Source organism: Talpa occidentalis, unplaced genomic scaffold (assembly GCF_014898055.3).
Source record: "Talpa occidentalis isolate TD23 unplaced genomic scaffold, MPIMG_talOcc4v2.1 talOcc4.5, whole genome shotgun sequence".
NCBI classification, from domain to species: domain Eukaryota; kingdom Metazoa; phylum Chordata; class Mammalia; order Eulipotyphla; family Talpidae; genus Talpa; species Talpa occidentalis.
Window position 1 is genome coordinate 23,136,532 of NW_023604861.1, and position 19,107 is coordinate 23,155,638.

The 19,107-nt window shown below is 39.3% G+C and overlaps 1 protein-coding gene across 2 annotated transcripts in view; it reads right to left on the reverse strand.

Moving 5' to 3' along the window:
* UCHL3 (ubiquitin C-terminal hydrolase L3) overlaps positions 1–13,467 on the reverse strand; it is a 52,113-nt gene extending 38,646 nt beyond the window's left edge. Inside the window, exons 1-2 of one of the 2 annotated variants that reach the window (XM_037528919.2) lie at positions 13,400–13,467; positions 2,514–2,642 (exon numbers count right to left, since the gene is read on the reverse strand). In XM_037528919.2, coding sequence (XP_037384816.2) covers positions 2,514–2,588 — 75 coding nt within the window. In that variant the 5' untranslated portion in view covers positions 2,589–2,642; positions 13,400–13,467. Of the gene's footprint in view, positions 1–2,513; positions 2,643–13,399 lie in introns of those variants that run through there. The other variant, XM_054701474.1, reaches the window with a different exon arrangement.
* Positions 13,468–19,107: the final 5,640 nt, after the last annotated feature.

Below are 19,107 nucleotides of genomic sequence, written 5' to 3' on the forward strand. Positions count from 1 at the left end.
CTCCTAAAACACACACTAGGAATTCTTTGTGTGAATTTATGTCACTTATGACCTAAAATGGAGATTTGTTAAATTGGATGTGGTATCAGAAAGTTACAGGTGCCACTCATAGTCTTTATTTATAGAAGTATAAATATTTATTTATATAAATACTATGGAATTGTGTTCTTCCTACCAACAGGAACATTGAGTTTTTTAAAACTAATGATCTACTAAATGAAGAAGTCCTATTGATAAAGAAAATCTGCTTTTGTAATATTGATGACCCAGTAAATGAAGAAGATCAAATTCAATTTATTCTTTTTTAAAAAAGGATATGTTTTATTTATTTATGCAAAAATGAACTGGGGTATAGGCTACAGATACAGGGGGATGAGAAGGTTCACCAGTGACAGAGTGGGGAGCAAAACAAGAACAGGCAGATTTACTAAAATATACTGCTAAGGGGAGCAGTCGGCAAGATAGGATAGGTCCGCTGCACCATATGTTAGTTAGTTAGCATCCTGGCCTAGGACAGAACTCAGGCTACAGTGGTGATAGTGTGATAACACTGAGACTAACCCCTACACCACCAGGGAGGTCCCCAATTTATTCTTTAAAAAAAAAAAAGGTTGATGATAAAAATCAATGGTATGGCAAATTTCTAAATCAGACAATAAACTCACATTTGTATCACACCAACTAACAAAGTCTAAGCTTTAAGCAGCTGATTTTTTTTTTCATCTTTTTACTGCTCCTTACAGTTGGGGTCCTGGGATAGCTATCAATTAGTTTATTTCAGTAATCAAAAAAGGTGAAGATAAAACTGGACAAAGAGAGTAATTTAAGTTTTTGTCCTAACTATTCCAAAAATTTCAGAATAAGCACAACTCATCACATAAAAGTAGGAACTAAATTTAATAATGGATAATCACTAAGAGACTTCAATCTCAGGCCTCCCCGGTGGCGCAGCGGTTGAGCCCTGGGCTGCGAGACTGCCCGCAGCCTCTGCAGCACTGGTTCGATCCCCGGCCGCCGGGCAAGGGTCCCACATGGCGCGCAGACCTCTCCTGTCGCAGACCTTTCCTGCCGCACCCACTGCTCCCCTCAGCAGTGTATTTCAGTCAGTCTGCCTGTTCTGCTCCCCGCTCTGGCTCTGGTGAATTCTCTAACCCTCCCACGCTTCTGACTGTACCCAGTGCTTGTATAAATAAATAAATCAATCTTAAAAAAAAAAAGATTTCAAACTCAATTTCTAATATTGTAAACAGCAAATATAAATTTTTCAAAATACTATTATATAATTAAATTTGTTTTGTAGAATGCTTAAGTGAAAGAAAATCTTGAACTGAGGCTAATTAGATATGGCAAAAAGTATTCAGGAATTTCCAGGATTTAGCAAAGTCAAATTCTTAATTGTTATGAGATTTGACTCCATTTATTCCTGGAAAATAAGAGGACAGGAAGCATGGACATGCCAAGTCATCCGTACTTCATTTCTCCCACAACTGCTCAAACATTTACTTCTTTTTTCACAATTACTTTCACATTATTTGACCATGACAGTTAATCCCATCATTTCTAAGTTTAAAAATAAAAACCAGAAGAATATAGACTCAAAACTGTTTTAAAATACTTTAAAAGTTCTAGCTCCATGATATATATCAATATGACATAATTCTAGAAGTACTGAAATATAGAAATTTGAACTCAAATCTAAACATCTAAGAATAGCTATTAATAATCCCCAATGCATCCTAAGTCTGCCAATTAAATCATATTTAAGCTTAGTGATTCTCACCCAAATCAGGTTTACTCAGAAAATAATGTAATCTGTGTCATTAGGTAAACCTACCTATTATATATATTGAAAAAAAAATTACATATGTACTGAAAAATTGAATATTCTTTACTTATCTATTTCCTGGGACAGGTTTAAGACTATTCTAGTATGTACCATTTCTAAAGGATAAATGCCAATATGTCATGTCAAAACAAAGTTGAGGAAAACTGTATTTTATAAAAGGTGCAAATTACCCATATTTAAAAGATTAACCCAGGACTTGACTATGAATCTAATTATCAAAATCTGAGTATCACCTCTCTAATTACACTAATTTTTTAACATGTACACATTGCCTAAATTTCCTGATTTCGTGTAAGAACTGGTCTTTAAAGAGGGGCAATTTTTTAACTTAACAATAAAAGAGAACTCCGCATTTACTGGAAATTTTATATCTTACTTAACAATTAGGGGCCTCCCTAGAGGCACAAGGGGTTAAGATGCAACCTATAAAGCTATTCACAGCCACTGAAGCACGAGTTCGATCCCCAGCCAGGGAGCTACCCAAATGGCGCAGCAGACCTCTCCTGACTCGCCCGCTGCTCCCCTCAGCAGTGTATTTCAGTCAATCTGCCTGTTCTGCTCCCCACTCTGTCTATGGTGAATCCTCTCACCCCCCCACACCTCTGGCCTATACCCCAGTTCTTTTATACATAAATAAATAAATCTTAAAAAAAAACACAACAATTACCTTTTCTGTGATAGGGAAGAGAAGTAACACTGCACACACTGGCCTTGGTACCATGCTAAGGAGTTCAGGATCCATTCCATATACATCGACGAACTGCCAATTAGGATGCAGACCTAATTGTTTGAGAAACTGGTGAAAGGAGGGTAAAAATAGTATAGTGTTAACAGGGAAATAATCAACATGTATAATACATGTGTATATCTAATACATAAAAGAGAATGTAAGGTACAAATATTACTGATGTTCAATAAGAATGACATAAAGCAGGCATTCCAGGAAAAGGGTGGGAAGAGATAGTAATTCATTTATATAAATTAACAAACACTTAAAATTCATAACATAGTAAGTAAAACTCCTTTTTTCAAAGTCCATTACTTTAGAACTGAATGCAATAAGCCAGGATTTCACCAAATACAGAAAGTTTGGTTTGTGTTTATTTCACCAAACATGGAAAAGTTGGTTTGGTTGATATTAAGCTCATTTCTAGCACTTGATTTTAAAATGATACACATCTAAGTTCCAGTAAATCATTATTTAAGTAGAGATAAAGATAGCTTATTCCTCTTACCAAAAATGTTGTCTGTAGTTTACAGAGGGACAGGTAGGTATATATTATATTAATGAGCAAAGAGTATATAGGAATACTATATGGCTGATATACATGGCAAACTACTAGATTCCTGACTTTCAGTACATAGCAAAACCTACTTGACTTCATTGCATCTCATATCTGGCAAAAAAACAAAACAAAAAACAACCTGTAATAAAAGATGGTTGTTTTGAAACTCTTAAGATTTCATTGGAAAATAAAATGTGAGAACTCAATAGCTGCAGAAAATAGAATACAAGAATGAAAGTATCAATTTCAAAATAAATTTTTAATATTTGGAAGAAATAAAGCTGATGATTTTCAAAGGTACACAATTACAACGTAAGTTTAAGATGAAGATACATGGGGAAGTATTCATCATTACTTTTAACAGGGGAGCTGTAATTCAAAACTATAATGAGCTATCATCTCACACCCGTGAGAAGGGTACATATTCAAAACAAGACAAAACAAATCACCTGAACAGCAAGTGCTAGAGAGGATGCAGAGAAAGAGGAACCCTATTAAATCTTTGGGGAATAAAGTAGTACAACTATTTTGGAAAGTAATCTGGGTTTGCCTTAAAAACTAAAAATGAGAATACTATATGACTCATCAACCCCACTCTTGGGCATCTATTTGAAGAAAATGAAACCATCAACTCAAAAAAGTATCTGCTCTCTAATGTTTATTGCATCACTATTTACAATATAGCTAGGACAAAGATAAAATCTAAGTGCTCACTGATACAGGATTGAATTAAGATGTGGTATATCAACAGAATGGAATACTACTCAGCCCTAAGGAATGAAGAAATGTTGCCTTTTACAGCAAAATGTAAAGAGTTTGTCAAAACGAGAACTATTAGACATTCATGTTACAGATGATTAGACAAAGCAAAATACTTATGAAAACCAGTGGACACTAATAAACAAAGTGAGGTCCCTTTAGTTAAGATGTCAGGAAGGTAAAAGGAACAAAGCAGAGGGGTCTCCCTGGTGGCACAGGGGTTAAAGTCAGCACTATCAAGCTATCGGCAGCCACTGCAGCACAAGTTCAATCCCTGGCCAGAGAGCTAACCCACATGCTGACCTCTCCTGTCTCACCCACTGCTCCCCAGAGCAGTGTATTTCAGTAGATCCACCTGTTCTGCTCCCCACTCTGTCTCTGGTGAATCCTCTTACCCCCTCCCTTGTCGCCCCCAGGGAGCTACCCACATGGTGCAGCAGATCTCTTCTGACTCGCCAGCTGCTTCCCTCAGCAGTGTACTTTGGTCAATCTGCCTGTTCTGTTCTCCACAATGTCTCTAGTGAATCCTCTCACACAGACACACCCACATCTCTGGCCTGTACCCCAGCTCTTGTATGCACAAAAAAACAAATCTTTAAAAAAATAAAATAAAATAAAACTGTGTCTAAGGTATTTCTCCTGAAGAATGATCACATGTGCTTAGATCAAGTAAGATCTTGCAAAACCAATGAAAGCCAAGCCACTTTACTAAAAAGTGTTATTCTTCTCTCACACAGTCAGGTTCTAAAAGACAAGAGCACCCTGATTCAAGGGCTAAACTCTTTATACCTCTATTTCTCTGCCTGCAGAAGCCTTTACCTTTGTGATAACATGGTTGGTCAAAATAAGATTCTAAATGTTTAATAAAAGTTTGCTAAATTGGGCCTCCCTAGTGGTGCAGGCAGTTGAGCTCAGCACTGTGAAGCTGTTCATAGCTTCTGTAGTGCCAGTTCAATCCCCGCCGGCCTTGGGGCAACCCACACCGCGAGCAGACCTCTCAGTCTCGCCCGCTGCTCCCCTCAGCAGTGTATTTCATTGGTCTGCCTGTTCTGTTCCCCGCTCTGTCTCTGGTGAATCCTCTCACCCTCCCATGCATCTAGCTAATATCCCGGCTCTTGTATAAATAAAATAAATCTTTAAAAAAAAAAAAAGTTGGCTAAATCATTCCAACTGTTTCCTTCTCCCTTTTTTACTTTCTCCAAAATTCCTAGTCTATACTGTTCTCAAAATCCAATTCTATCTAGAAACCAAAAAGGACTAAAATTGACTGCAAAGTCAAAGGAAGGGCATGTGTTTTACTCAACTTTTTAATCCCACTGACTAGTTCTATAACTGGCTGAAGTACAGTTATACTTGTTGAATGAACTAAAAGGTTGACTCTATTTTGATAGAAAAATCTAGTCAACTGTATGTCTATTAACTTATATCTATAACAAATATTTAATAAATATTTGTTTTTATTTATGCCAGGTTAGAGAAGTAGAAAAGATACATTTAGCTCCTAATCTAAAACCAGGCACTCATTTAATAAACTCCAAAAACTACCTGCACAGGATCAATTGCCCTAAAAGGTATATTGTCTATATATATATATATATATATATATATATATATATTTGCATACACACACACACACACACACATAGAGAGAGAGAGAGAGAAAACTAGGGTAAGGAGATTTTAATTTATTTGCCAATTTTATATATCCCTCAAGCCATATTTTTATAAAGTTATAAGATAGTGCCCATTAACAGAGTCATTTCACGTTTGTGCTGCAAACTTAAACATTTTAGTGAGAAAGGTGTGGGCAAAGTTAAGTTACTATGAAATGAAGGGCCTTCCTTGTAAACTTAGTGTGTGTCAGTCAAAACTAAGAAGTATAAAAAGCATCACGATCCAAAGAAAGCTAGTGAGAGTGATTAGTATCAAAGGGAGGACATAATAACTAAATAGCCAATCAAATATAAAAATGATCACATTTTCACCAGAATCATACTTTTTCTTTTCTAAACACTAAGTAATAAAATAACACAAAATTCTGACTGATTAGGTCTCTAAATTTTCACAATGGCACCAAAGTGTTGGCCAATCAAGAAAAATACTTAGCAAATTAGAAGATGTATTCATAAAAGATTCTCCATCATTTATCCTATGGTCCAAGGATAAATTTTCCACCAAATAAAGTATATTTTACATTAAATATTTTTAAGAGTGCCATGTGGCAGATAGTTTTAAAGTATCTCACCTTTAGGCAAAGTAGGTTTTATTATATTTTCTGAATGTGACAAAGGAGTCTGAGAGTTGATGTGATTTTTCAAAGGACATTGTTAGAAACCACTAGCAAAGCTGCTCATGCTTTAGTCTTTACTTTTCCAGGTTCATCTTTCACTGCTTAAAGTACCTTTTTTGTACCTTTTCTATCTTTTGCCACAATGAACTCTTGGAGTCTCAAAGGGCCTACCACCATCTCTAGGTTTTTGTATACAAACTAGATTTCTCGATCTGAAAACTGTTAGCCTCTGACCCCAATTTATAATGCATTCCTCCTCCTCCTTATTCCCCAAATAACAAATAACAAAAACTTTAATTGTATAAATTTTCAAAAATATAAAAATAAAATTTACTTTCCTTCCAAATTTGTTCTAAAGCCACTTTTTCTATATTTATTGCCCTGCTCCAGACAGCAATAGATTCTGCCCTGTTACTAATTTATTTATGATTTGGGTTATGAAATTATACTTTACTAATTGCTTGATATTGCTACTGACAGAAGCATGCTAGTAATAATAAGTAGATGCAAAACTAGGAGAATAATAGCTAAATCAGAAAATAACAGTTCTAAAAGCCTGGAAGCTAGCAAAATTAATGTTAGTAGATTAATGTTATAAAACAAACAAAAGTGAAATTATTTAAGTACAAAAGGGAACATTTTATTTTACTACTGAATACATTTTATGCAGGGACTAAGAAAAAGGGGGGTTTATTTAGTTTCAGGGGTTCAATATGGAGTAACTACAAAACTGAAAACAGAAATGATACGCTAGTCTGCTTTTTAAAAGAAGTGTTGTTGAGGATAGTGCAGTGGTGCTCTACATTCAACACAGATTATTCAGAGTGTAATATATCAGTTCTGGGATGCCTATTTTATGAAGGACAATGACAAAGAGAAGCAGGCTTATAGGACGGTGACTAGGAATGGTAAGGTTTAAGAAGACACCAGAGCTGGAGTATCTGGGCCTGTTCACAGAAGACAAATTAACATCAATAAACCCAGATATTTTCAGTAACACCTTGGAAGAGCAATTAGTTTTACTCTATCTCGGTTCAATGGGAGGACCAAAGACATCTGGAAGAAGTTACAGGAAAGCAGATTTTGTTTCAGTGAAAGAAATTTAACTCTTGCATTATTATATAGTTATTATGGTATTTATTAGACTTTCTCTAAAATAACGAGGTGACATTAAAATATAGAAAATAAAAAAGAAATTGCTATGAAACTGAACAGAGTGATTCAGAGAATGGGTTAGGCATTCAAAGAATGCAGCCCAGCATGAATGGAATAAAGGTGAGCAGTTTCCCCTTATGCGTACAGAGTAAAAAGCTTGAATTGTACTCTAAAGACAAGCAGTGAAGGCAAGGCCATTTTGTATTTTGAATAGTTTATGCAAGTGATGTGATTTGCATTTTTATAAAACACATTGAGTGTGTATGGAGAATGAATTTTAAAAAGGGGAGAAAAGAGCCTCCCTGGTGGCGCAGCAGTTGAGCGCTGGGTTGCAAAGCTGCCCGCGGCCTCTGCAGTGCCGGTTCGATCCCCGTCTGCTCCCCGGCCACCAGAGGAGGGTCCTGCATGGCACGCAGACCTCTCCTGCAGCCCGCTGCTCCCCTCAGCAGTGTACTTCGGTCCTTCTGCCTGCTCTGCTCCCTGCTCTGACTCTGGTGAATTCTCTCACCCTCCCGCGCTTCTGACTGTACCCAGTGCTTGTATAAATAAATAAATAAATCTTCCTTAAAAATAAATAAATAAATAAATAAATGAAAAGGGGAGAAAAAAGCAGAAATATTGGTTATGAGGCTGCTATAGTTGCTCAACTAATGATGGCTGGTTTGGAATAGATTTTGAAAGGGTCTATAAGAGTTGCACATTAGTTGGAGCTGAAGAGTTAAAGAAAATTTAAAATAGCTAACATTCACAGAACGCATGCCTTGTTCCACACACTGTCCTACATACTTTATATGCAGTAGTTTATTTAAACCTTATCAGAATGTTGCAAGATCACAAAAAATTAACAAACTGAGGTATAAAGAAGTCAGGTAAGTACCCGTGGTCTCAGAGCAGAGATTCAAACCCCAGAAAATCAAATCAATACACTGCAGCCTGTCTAAATTAGCTCAGTTGTGAAGAAGAATCAGTGACATGAATTTGGGCATTGGATAGACGGTGGTGCCCTTGGAATGCTGGAAAGAAATGTGTTTGGAAAGGTGAGTGGGTGCATATCCAGACTTCTTTTTCAGCTATTCAGTAAAAAACAAAACAAAACAAAACAAAAAAAACCATTAGGAAGAGAATGCATGTAGAAACGAAAAGGTGTCTAGGACAAAGATCTGAGGAGCTCCAAAGATGCTGGGAGGAAGTTGATGTAGCAAAGGTGAATCTAGGAAGCAGCCAGAGCAATAGGAGGGAGGCCAAGAAAAGATGTTTCAAGAAGGAAGGAGTGGGCTACTCCACCAAATGCTGCCAAAAGGTCAAGAAACAGTGACAGAAAAGTGGTCCCTGTGTCTAGCACAGTTGTGATTAGTGAACTTGACAAAAGAAGTTATATGAAATGGTAAAGCCAGAGGCAAGATGGAGAAGAGCACATACAGGAAAAAAACAAAGATAAGGAAGTAGCAACACCTCCTAAGGACAATTCTTGATGGGAAATTTACAAAGAAGGAAAACAGAGAATGGCAGTAGTGAGAGAACTGGGGCAACAAAATGTTTCTCCTGAGATGGGATCTACTAACTAGAGAACTTTATGTATGTCTATGGTAATAATCCAATGATGACCTTTAATGCTTTTTCTAACTCACAGCAGCCAAGTTAAACATAGTAGCTATGTCAAAGTAAATTTATTTTCCTTTGGACATTACTCATTAAAGCAGGAAATATTTTGTCTCCTCAATAAAATCAAAAACAGGAATATTTCTAGGGCCTCCCCGGTGGCGCAGCGGTTGAGCGCTGGGTTGCGAAGCTGCCCGCGGCCTCTGCGGCGCCGGTTCGATCCCCGGCTGCTCCCCGGCCACCGGAGGAGGGTCCCACATGGCGCCCAGACCTCTCCTGCCGCCCTCTGCTCCCCTCAGCAGTGTACTTCAGTCCTTCTGCCTGCTCTACTCCCCACTCTGGCTCTGGTGAATTCTCTCACCCTCCCGCGCTTCTGACTGTACCCAGTGCATGTATAAACAAAACAAACAAACAAACAAACAAATAAATAAATAAATAAAACATGCCTCTATAAAAAAAAAAACCAGGAATATTTCTAGGGGTTTTTCATACCAAAAATGATTGGTTCCAAAACATAACATATAAAATATGCATAATGTTGCTATGCTACATTCAAGTCACAAAATAATTAATATGAATATCTAATATAAACATTTTCTATCAATTGGCTGATTTAATTCTTTTTTTTTTTTTGTGGGACCCTCGCCGGCGGCCTGGGAACGAACCGGCGCCGCAGAGGCTGCGGGCAGCCTCGCACTCAACTGCTGCGCCACCAGGGGAGGCCCATTAGCTGACTTTATTCTAAGGCCTACCTGAAGCATGACAAAATAGTGTTAGAAGGAATTAAAAGCATATAAATCAACTACAGAAACCACTGCTTCCCTGTCTCCTGAAGCACACGGTTAGCAGCTGTCTACCAGTTAGTAATGAGATAGAGAGATAGATAGAGAGATAGAGAGAGAGAGAGAGAGAGAGAGAGAACATGCTGATCATTCTTATACAAACTAGGCATCATTAGAGAATAAAACATTATTTGCCCAAACTAGGAGTACAGTAACACAAGCAACTACCAAATGATAACAGAGGAAATAAAAAGAAGCGAAAAGTCTGTGATTCCATAAGCTGAAGAAATAAGAGAGGGTGGGGACAGATTTCTTGTTGGGGTTTTTAATCTGTGCTGAATTTATTAATTCTCAAAATGCTAAGTCAGTTAGTTAAATTTCCATTCGTTTTCTATTCTCATCTCTGCCACTGAAATGTAGAGACTAAAGAAACACTCTCAAAATTTTTGGTGACAACTAATCAATTTCTTAGATACGTGCCTATTCTCCCACTACAAACACATCTCTTCTCTTTAATAAATTTAAAATAAATTGAACCACACACCACAGCATGCCGAAAATAGTATACAATCATATACTAATAACATCTTTCCTCTGCTTATGTCACCTCAGAATGACCTCTTATCATCATCCAACCTATTATGATAGTCTCCATTACAGTACCCTGTTAATTTTTTTCATTGCATGATACCAACTGCTGGTTACTTGTTTGCTTAATTATTTATTGTCTGTCATCCCACTGAATTGATAAAGCAGGAAATAAAAAATATTTTAACCATTAATTACCAGCTCCTCTAAAGTACCTGATATTCGAAAAGGGCCCCCAAAATATTATTTAATTAATGTGTAAGTGAACGTGATTTACAGTTATCAAGACTACTTAGGAACAAAGTTCATTAGCAGCTGAATCAGAGAATATAACTTTCCAGCTATCTGAGTTTAAATATTACAACAAATAATGTTATCTAAAAGTAGTTTTGTTCTTTAGTCTGTTGATATGGCTTGTTATACTTATCTGCTTCTGAAATACCAGGATAAACTGCTCTTGGTCATGATATATTATCCTTTTTATATATGAGTGCATTTTATTTGCTACTTTTTTGTGGAAGATTTTTACATCCATGTTCATAACGGATACTAGTCTGCAGTTTTCTTATTATTGCTCATCTGGTCATAATGACCATAAAATGAGCTGAGAAGTGTCCCCCTTCCTCTATTAAATTGGTATTTCTTCCAGAAGTAATCTCTCAAGAGATGGTAAAAAGTCACTTATGAAAAATCAACATTTATTCATGATAAAACTCTCAGCAAACTAGGAAAAAGTAACTTCCTTAGCCTGATAAACAGCATCTACCAAAACCCTACATCTAACATATCTCATGATGAAAGATAAAACATTCTCCCCCGAGACCCAGAAAAATCAAAGGATATCCTTGCTCTCTCCACCCTATTCAACTTTGTATTGAAGGTTCCAAGCAGTGCACTAAGAAATAAAAGGCATACACATTGAAAGAGAAACAATAAGAGTCTATTCACAGAGAATATGATTGCCTAAGTAGAAAATTCCACAGTACCCACCAAAAAAAACAAACTATATATATAGAATAAGTGATACAATATACAAAGTCAATGTACAAAAATCAATTGTATTTCTATATATAGCAATAGAAAATTAAAAATTGAAATGTCAAAATAGTATCATGTACAAAACCACCAAAAATCATTACTTAGGTCTAACACAAACAAAATATATGCAACATCTACCTACACACTGAAACTACAAAACATTGTTGAAAGAAATTGAAGAACCAAGTAAATGAGACAGATGTACCATCTTCATGGATTACAAGAGTCAATATTGTTAAAACGTTAATTTTCCCAAAAATAATTTGCTTGATATATCAAAATCACAGCAGAACTTTCTGTAGACATTGAAACGTTGACTCTAAATGTTCTATGGAAATAATAAGTAAATAAAATAGCCTAAGTGATTTGAAAAAGGAACAAAATTGTAGGATTCATACTATTTGATTTCACAACTAAATACACAAATATCATTATCAAAGCAGTATAGTACTCGTGAAAGAGCAGACATTTAAATCAATGGAAACAGAGATACATGACAAACTGATTTCTTGCAGAGAGCATAAAAACAGTTTTGGATTAAATCTGAGAGAAACATGCTTCTTTCCTATGACACTAAATCAGAAGCTGCAAATACTGATTTTCTCAGTGTAAAGATTTGTCAAGAGTCAAAATGTGTTAGGAGAAAATATGAAAAACAAATTTCAGAAAGGGGAAAACTAAAAAGAATTAAGAGCAGTAGAAAGCATCGTCGTAAGAATTATATAAAAGATATGGTTTGAATGTTAAGCTTTGTGCATTTCTAAATTACAAAGATATAATTATTGAGTCCATAACAGTCATTTCAAAAACATACAATACATCTGAAAAAGAAAACAAAAAAGGATTCGATGCAAACATTAAGATAAAGTATTTCTATCTACTTTTTGTGATATAAAAACTTAACAGGCTTTGAAAACCAAAACCAATTAAGTTCAGTACACCATGATTTGTTATTCCTTGGTGATAAGAAGGGATATTATAGGAAGCAACAGTATCTTATGATAACCTAAGAAAGCAGTGAACAATAAATGACTTATTAAGAATGAAAAACAGGGCCTCCCTGGTGGCTCAGCAGGTTGAGCACAGAGCTGTGAAGCTGTCCACAGCCTCTGCAGCACAGGTTCGATTCCCCTGGCTGACCAGGGACCTACCCACATGGCAGGGCAGACCTCTCCTGATTCGCCCGCTGCTCCCCTCAGCAGTGTATTTCAGTAGATCTGCCTGATCTGTTTCCCACTGTCTCTGGTGAACCCTCTCACCCTCCTGCACCTCTGGCCTGTACCCCAGCTCTCATATAAATAAAAATAAATCTTTAAATAAAAATCATATTCTTAAAAAAAAAGAAAAACAAACAGGCTAAGACCAAAACAGAAAAAACCCACCTAAACAAAAGTTTTCAGTTGGTAGCACTTATTGTTTTCATCGAGTGACTGAGACATGTCCTCTTCTCTGTCCCCAAACCCAACCCTCCAATAGCCATTAGAACTTTCAAGACTGTAGGTGGCAAAGAATGGCGTGGGTCCCATCACACTGAATTTTTTATGGCATAAACTAAATTCCAGTTTCAAGAGACTGGAGGAGAAAGGGGGCGTGGCAGGGAAGAGAAGTGACTGGATGGGGCAGGAGAAGATGATTGGAAGATGATTTCATAGCGCAGGCGGTGGATGAAATTACCAGGACTGGGTGGGCGAGTTTACAAAGCTTGGAGTCAGGTAGTGTAGGCAAATTAGTCACCCACAAGGCACAGGGGTGAGAAATTTATGGAATCGGCACCAGCAGGAGGCAAAGCGATCAGGGAAGACGAGCAGGAATAAAGGGTGACCGCCCCTCAAACCTCAGACCCCAGGACGCGTGATGACCAGGGATGGGGACCCCAGAAAGGGCTGAGGCAGCTCCAGCAGCCAGGTAGGCGGGAGATGGCCGTGCTGGGGGCACAGCCTCCTGAAGCCGAGTAAAAGGGGCCTCCGCGGGATGAAATCCCAGCCGCCCGGGGCGCGCAGAGGTGGAGGCGAGCTGTGATGGCTCTGGGGTCCCGGGCGAAAGACACCGCACTCACCTGGTTGGTGACCTGAAAAGAAAACACAAAACACAATTTAGAGGCTGCCTCGGGAGCAGCAGCGGCAGCCCGGGTCCCTCCGCCCGGCCTGCAGCGTCAGGCCAAGAGAGGCGCCGCGCTAACCTCGGGATTGGCCTCCAGCGGCAGCCAGCGCTGACCCTCCATCGCCGCTCCGCCCGGCCCCGCTCCAGCACTGACAGCCGGCGCTTCCGCCCCCGCGCGCCCTGACCTGGGGCCGTCCAACTCACAGGGGCGGGGGGGACTGAAGGAAGCAGGCAAGCTTGACAACACCCTAGCCTCTTTACCATTCTCCTCAGAGTCACATAATAAAGGATACGTTAAGACGCACTGTAAGAGGAAAGGATAGGAGGCACTTCTCTAGTGAACGAGGAAAAATAATCTGAATCCACAGGCGGCTCCCCTCACACTTGGACTCTTCCCTTCCCAGCCGAGCGCTGGTGTACGACGCATGCGCCCCGAGCTGGTCCTTGACCGCGTGCTGGCTGGCGCCCTCCAGTTCCTGCAGGAGCAGCGCGAGGCGCTAGGGGGCGCGTCAGCCGGGCCAAGTCTGCGAGGTTGTAACTGGGTCCCTGCCCATCTGGGGGCCCTAAGGCCGTCTGGGAGTCGTGCCCCAGAAGCGATGTGTACATAAATGCTGTGCTAGCCTTACGGAGTGGGGTGCATTTCTAGCTACCTACACAATTCCGCTGGACAAAAAAATGTCAAGTGCTGTTGTGAATCAGACACTGTAAGTGCTGGGTACACAAAACCGAGCTCGCTAGTGCAGAAAAAGCGGGGGCAGAAGAAAGATCACAATAAAGGGTGATGCATTATGTGAAGGAGGTAGTTGATATGTAAACTGCAAAGAAGAGCAGTTCAAGAGGAGAGGGAGTATCCATAAGGATCCCCAAAAAGGGGGTCAACTGGACTGCACCCTTAAGAAATAGTAGAGTTAGCCAGGCAGAGAGGAGACTGCTCTAAAAAGGGAAAGTGTGCATTGTGGCTACAAAAATTGCAGAATTGAAAGGCAGTGGTTAGAGGGATATTGGAGAGATAAGCAGGGACAGGTGGGGTCAAGACATCCGGGTTTCATACTAAAAATAGCAGGATATCATTGAAGGGTTTTCATTGCTGTCATCCGCCAGACTTTAAACTCAAAGAGGAATGCAGTAATGCCTTTTTTTTTTTTTTGCACGTTTCCCCAAGGCCTAACCCAGTACCTGATACATAGTTTATGCTCAATAAATATTTGAGGAATGAATGGAATAATCAGATATAGGGAAACACCATTTGTAAATAATGTGGACGATTTGCAAGAGCAAAATAGTGAGATTTCATTAAAGCAGTAGCCATGGAGATATATAGGGGCAGTCCCAGATTAAAGAAATACTGTTTTAAGGGAGTGTCCTTGAGGGCTGGGGGAATGGGCAAATCAGGTAAACAGGACCAATTTTATGGGGTGGATAGAAACTAGACTTTTGGTGGGATAGCCAAATTATAATACTGTACACCTGAAACCTACATAACATAAGCCAATGTTACTTCCATGAAAATCTTTCAAAAAAAAAACAAATGGCAAAAAAAGTAAAGTGAAAAAAAGGGAGGGAGAGGTTTATTCCTCTGATGAGCAGGAATTGTCAATAATGACTCCAGGCATTTGACCTGGGTAGCAGCATATATTACTACTCCACCTTATAAAGAGCATTCAGGAAAAAAGAAGAGTTGTCAAGTGAGAAAAGATATTTTTATTACACTGAGCTTGCCTTTCTTGGCGAATTTCCTAGTCTTTCACCGGGATATTCTGGCCACTGATTTTCAGCCTCCAAGGGACTTCCAGTCTCTTAGCTCCTTTTTCTCCTTACACAAATGACAGACTGTTGCTATATCCACCCAACTATGACTTGATAAATCTGAAATGTCCAGCTATGATGTGCGGTTGTACTTGTGTAATCACCTGAGTTCCATGTGGGCCTTTCAGTGGCAAGCCACGGGCTGCTTTTCATATGACTTGCTGTCAGAGGAATGGTCTTGCTCCAGAACCCTGAGGTTCTGTACTGTGACTCTCCTGTTAGAACTTGCCCGAAGACACCACATAGCATCCTTGTCCATCATGGACGTCTCTAGCACCACTAGATTTGCTAAGACATAGAGCCAAACAGCAAGGTGACATGCACTCCAGTTTGGACTTGCTGCAGAGCACAATTCTCCTGAGGCACTTACTCAAACTTGCTGCCTTGCATGTCACTCAGTAAATGCGTCACAACTATATTCCCAAGTGTGGCATAAGCTGCCTCTAAGAGACAAAGAAACCCACTGTGTAATCTGCCTCTTCCCTATTAATTGGAATTGCAAGCTCATAACACCTTTCACTTTAGAGAGGTTCTCCTAGCATGTGCTAGACCTTTGGACCCATAAAAACTACATTTATGTAGGAACTATCTAATGTTTACAGGATTTAACCTCCACCCTCTGGCACAGATATACCTAGGGTCATATCAAGGACAGCCATACTCAAACTTGAATGGCCATGCAAACACCTGGGGAATCAGAAATGCAGATTTTGATTCAGTAAGTCTGAAAGGGGACCCACTATTTTACATCATTGATCCCAGTGTTTTAATTCTCCCTTTATCCATATCCTTTGCCAAATAAGAATGAAGTATTTCTCCAAAAAAGGGACAAATAGTGTCAATCCTCATTATTCAAGAATTCTGTATTTTTAATTCACTCACTTGCTAAAATTGATTTGCAATCTCCAAATTCATACTCTTGCGGTACTTTTGTAGTCATTCACAGGCACATACAGAGTGGCAAAAAAAAAAAAAAAAAAAGAATTCCCATTTGAGTTTGAACAAGTCATTGCTCTGCTTTCTGGTAGCAGCTCTCATACTAGAAACAAGTGTCAGTTTTTGTAGCTTATTTAGTGCCATATTTCTCTGTTCTTTGTCAGTGATTTTGGTGTATTAAATGACTTAAAGCATTGTGCTTTCTTGTTGTTAATTTTATTTATTGTGCATATAAAAACTGGGGCTTAGGCCAGAGGTGCAGGGGCGCAGGAGTGTAGGGGTGTGTGTGTGTGTGTGTGTGTGTCTGTATTCACCAGAGACAGAGTGGGGAGCAGAACAGGCGGATCTACTGAAATACACGGCTGAGGGGAACAGCAGGAGAGACATGGGTCTGCTGTGCCATATCGGTCAGCAACCTGGCCGGGATCAAACTCAAGCTGCAATGGCTGGTGATAGCCTAATAGCGCTGAGACTTTAACCTCTGCACCACCAGGAAGGCCCCCAATTGTGCTTTCATATGTTCCAAAGCACAAAAAGGCTGTGTTGTGCCTTATAGAGAAGATGTTGAATAAGTTTCTTGAAGCAGGAGTGACAGTGCTGCTGGCCTTGAGTTCAATATTAATAAATCAGCTCTATATATTGAGTGAGATGTCTTTAAACAAAAACAGCAGTAAAACAAGGTTATATATCAATCTATTGATGAAAATGTGACCAGAGGCTTATAGGAACCCAGCGGGCGTTTCCCCTAGGAGCAGTGGTCATATATTTACTAATTAAGTGTCGGTAGTGATTTTATCCCCCGTAACTTCTACGAATGATGAAAATTAACTGGGTACTTCCCCAGTCCTCCACACTGACTTGTCTTTGTCCTCTCATTCAAAGACTTCTCTCTCATCCTTATAAATATCTTTCTTGTATTCTGAAGGATTTGGTGATTTCTCCAACCTTAAACTGAAACAATCTTTTTATCTATTCAAGACCATCCACACTGCTGGGTCTCCCTGGTGATGCAGTGGGTAAAGCGCAGCACTTTGAAGCTGTCCACAGCCTCTGCAGCGCGGGTGCGATTCCCGGCTGGCTAGGGAGATAACTACATGGCGTGGAAGACCTCTCCTGCCTTGCCCACTGCTCCCCTCAGCAGTGTTTTCGGTCCATCTGCCTGTTCTGCTCCCTGCTCTCTCTGGTGAATTCTCTCACCCTCCAGCACCTCTGACCTGTACGCCAGTTCTTGTATAAATGAATAAAAATCTTAAAAAAAAAAAAAAAGACCATCCACACTGCTGAAGTATCCACCTTTTAAATGTAAAACAAAGCTTTGTTTGGGTGTTTTGTAAGAAAATAAGGAATTTTGGTCATTTTTTTAAAGATTTATCCATTTATGATTACAAGGACTGGGGTACAGGTCAGAGGTGTGGGAGGTGAGAGGATTCACCAGAGACAGAGTGGGGAACAGAACAGGCAGACTGACTGAAATACACTGCTGAGGGGAGCAGCAGGCAAGTCAGGAGAGGTCTGCTGTTCTGTGTGGGTAGCTTGCTGGCCAGGGATAGAACTCATGCTGCAGAGGCTGCAGACAGCCTCACAGGGCTGCACTCAATTCCTTGCGCCTCCAGGGAGGCCCAAATTTTGGTCATTCTTTCAATAATTTATGTTTGCTTTATGGATACAACTTTACAACCCACTGTTCTCACTCCTTGCCAACTTCCCCACCTGGTAACATTGTATTATGCCAAATCACAGCTTACGCTTTTAAAGACATTTTAAATGGCAGTTAAACATTGTAAGTATACAGTCAACAATACCATAGAAGTGTTGGACAGCTATGTCCAAGTTCATGTGTGTACCTGAGTCACCATTGCTGCCTGGCTCCCTGTATGTCAGAAGTCATCTGATGTCATGTACAGGATAATTTCTGAGATGTTACAGATGGAATTAAAAATAGAATCTAATGGGACAGAATTTTTACATAAGGCTGTCATCACAGTTGTAACCAGCCAGGTTTGCATTTTTGCTTATGCTGCTCATCGATTATCACCACTATTCACCTCCCTTCCCCCATGCACATACATCCTTGAATATCTGCAGTACAACTAGAACATTCAATTAGCACAAGGCAACTAGAAAAGATTTCATCAGGTACACTGCGATTTCTGAACCCCTCGGGAGTTCTCTGAAATTATATTATAAGACTAAATTAAAACCAGAGTTTAAAGTTTTACTTATTAGCTAAGTGATCTTGCTTAGCATTCCTGAACTTCAGTATTTTCATCTTGACAGTGGAGGTAATGTATGATCTAGAGAGCTCTGAGGATTGACTATCATAATGATGATAACAGGATTTGGCATTTATCGAGTACTTACTATGTGAAGGAGCTTTGATTTACATACTGACCTCTTTCCCCCTCTAATAAAAACCCTGGGGCACAAATATTAATAGTCTCATTTTTACAGCCTAGAAAGCTGATGTTCAGAAAGGCTATCTATACTGACATCACACAGCTGAGTGATTAAAAGAGGATTTAGATTTTGACTTGTGTGATTCCAAAAATTCTAGCACATCGTGCAATCTTCCAGTCCCATAGTTTTCTGTTGGTGCTAGAACAAATTTCCACACACTTAGTAGCTCAAAACAACACAAATCTATTACGTTACAGTCTGAAGGTCAGACATTGTAATGGGTTACTGAGCTAAAATCAAGGTGTTGGTAAGAGAATCTATTGATTTTTTTTTTTTTCCTTTTCCGTCTGCTAGAGGCCTCTAGGCTCTTGGCCACCCCTTCCATCTTCAAAGCCAATGATTGGCTGGTCTTTCTTACATCCCATCTCTGACACCTGCTTTCTGAGTCTAACTCCCCTGCCACCATCTTCCACAATGAAGAATCCTGGGGATTACATTAAGTCCACCTAGGAATCCAGACACATT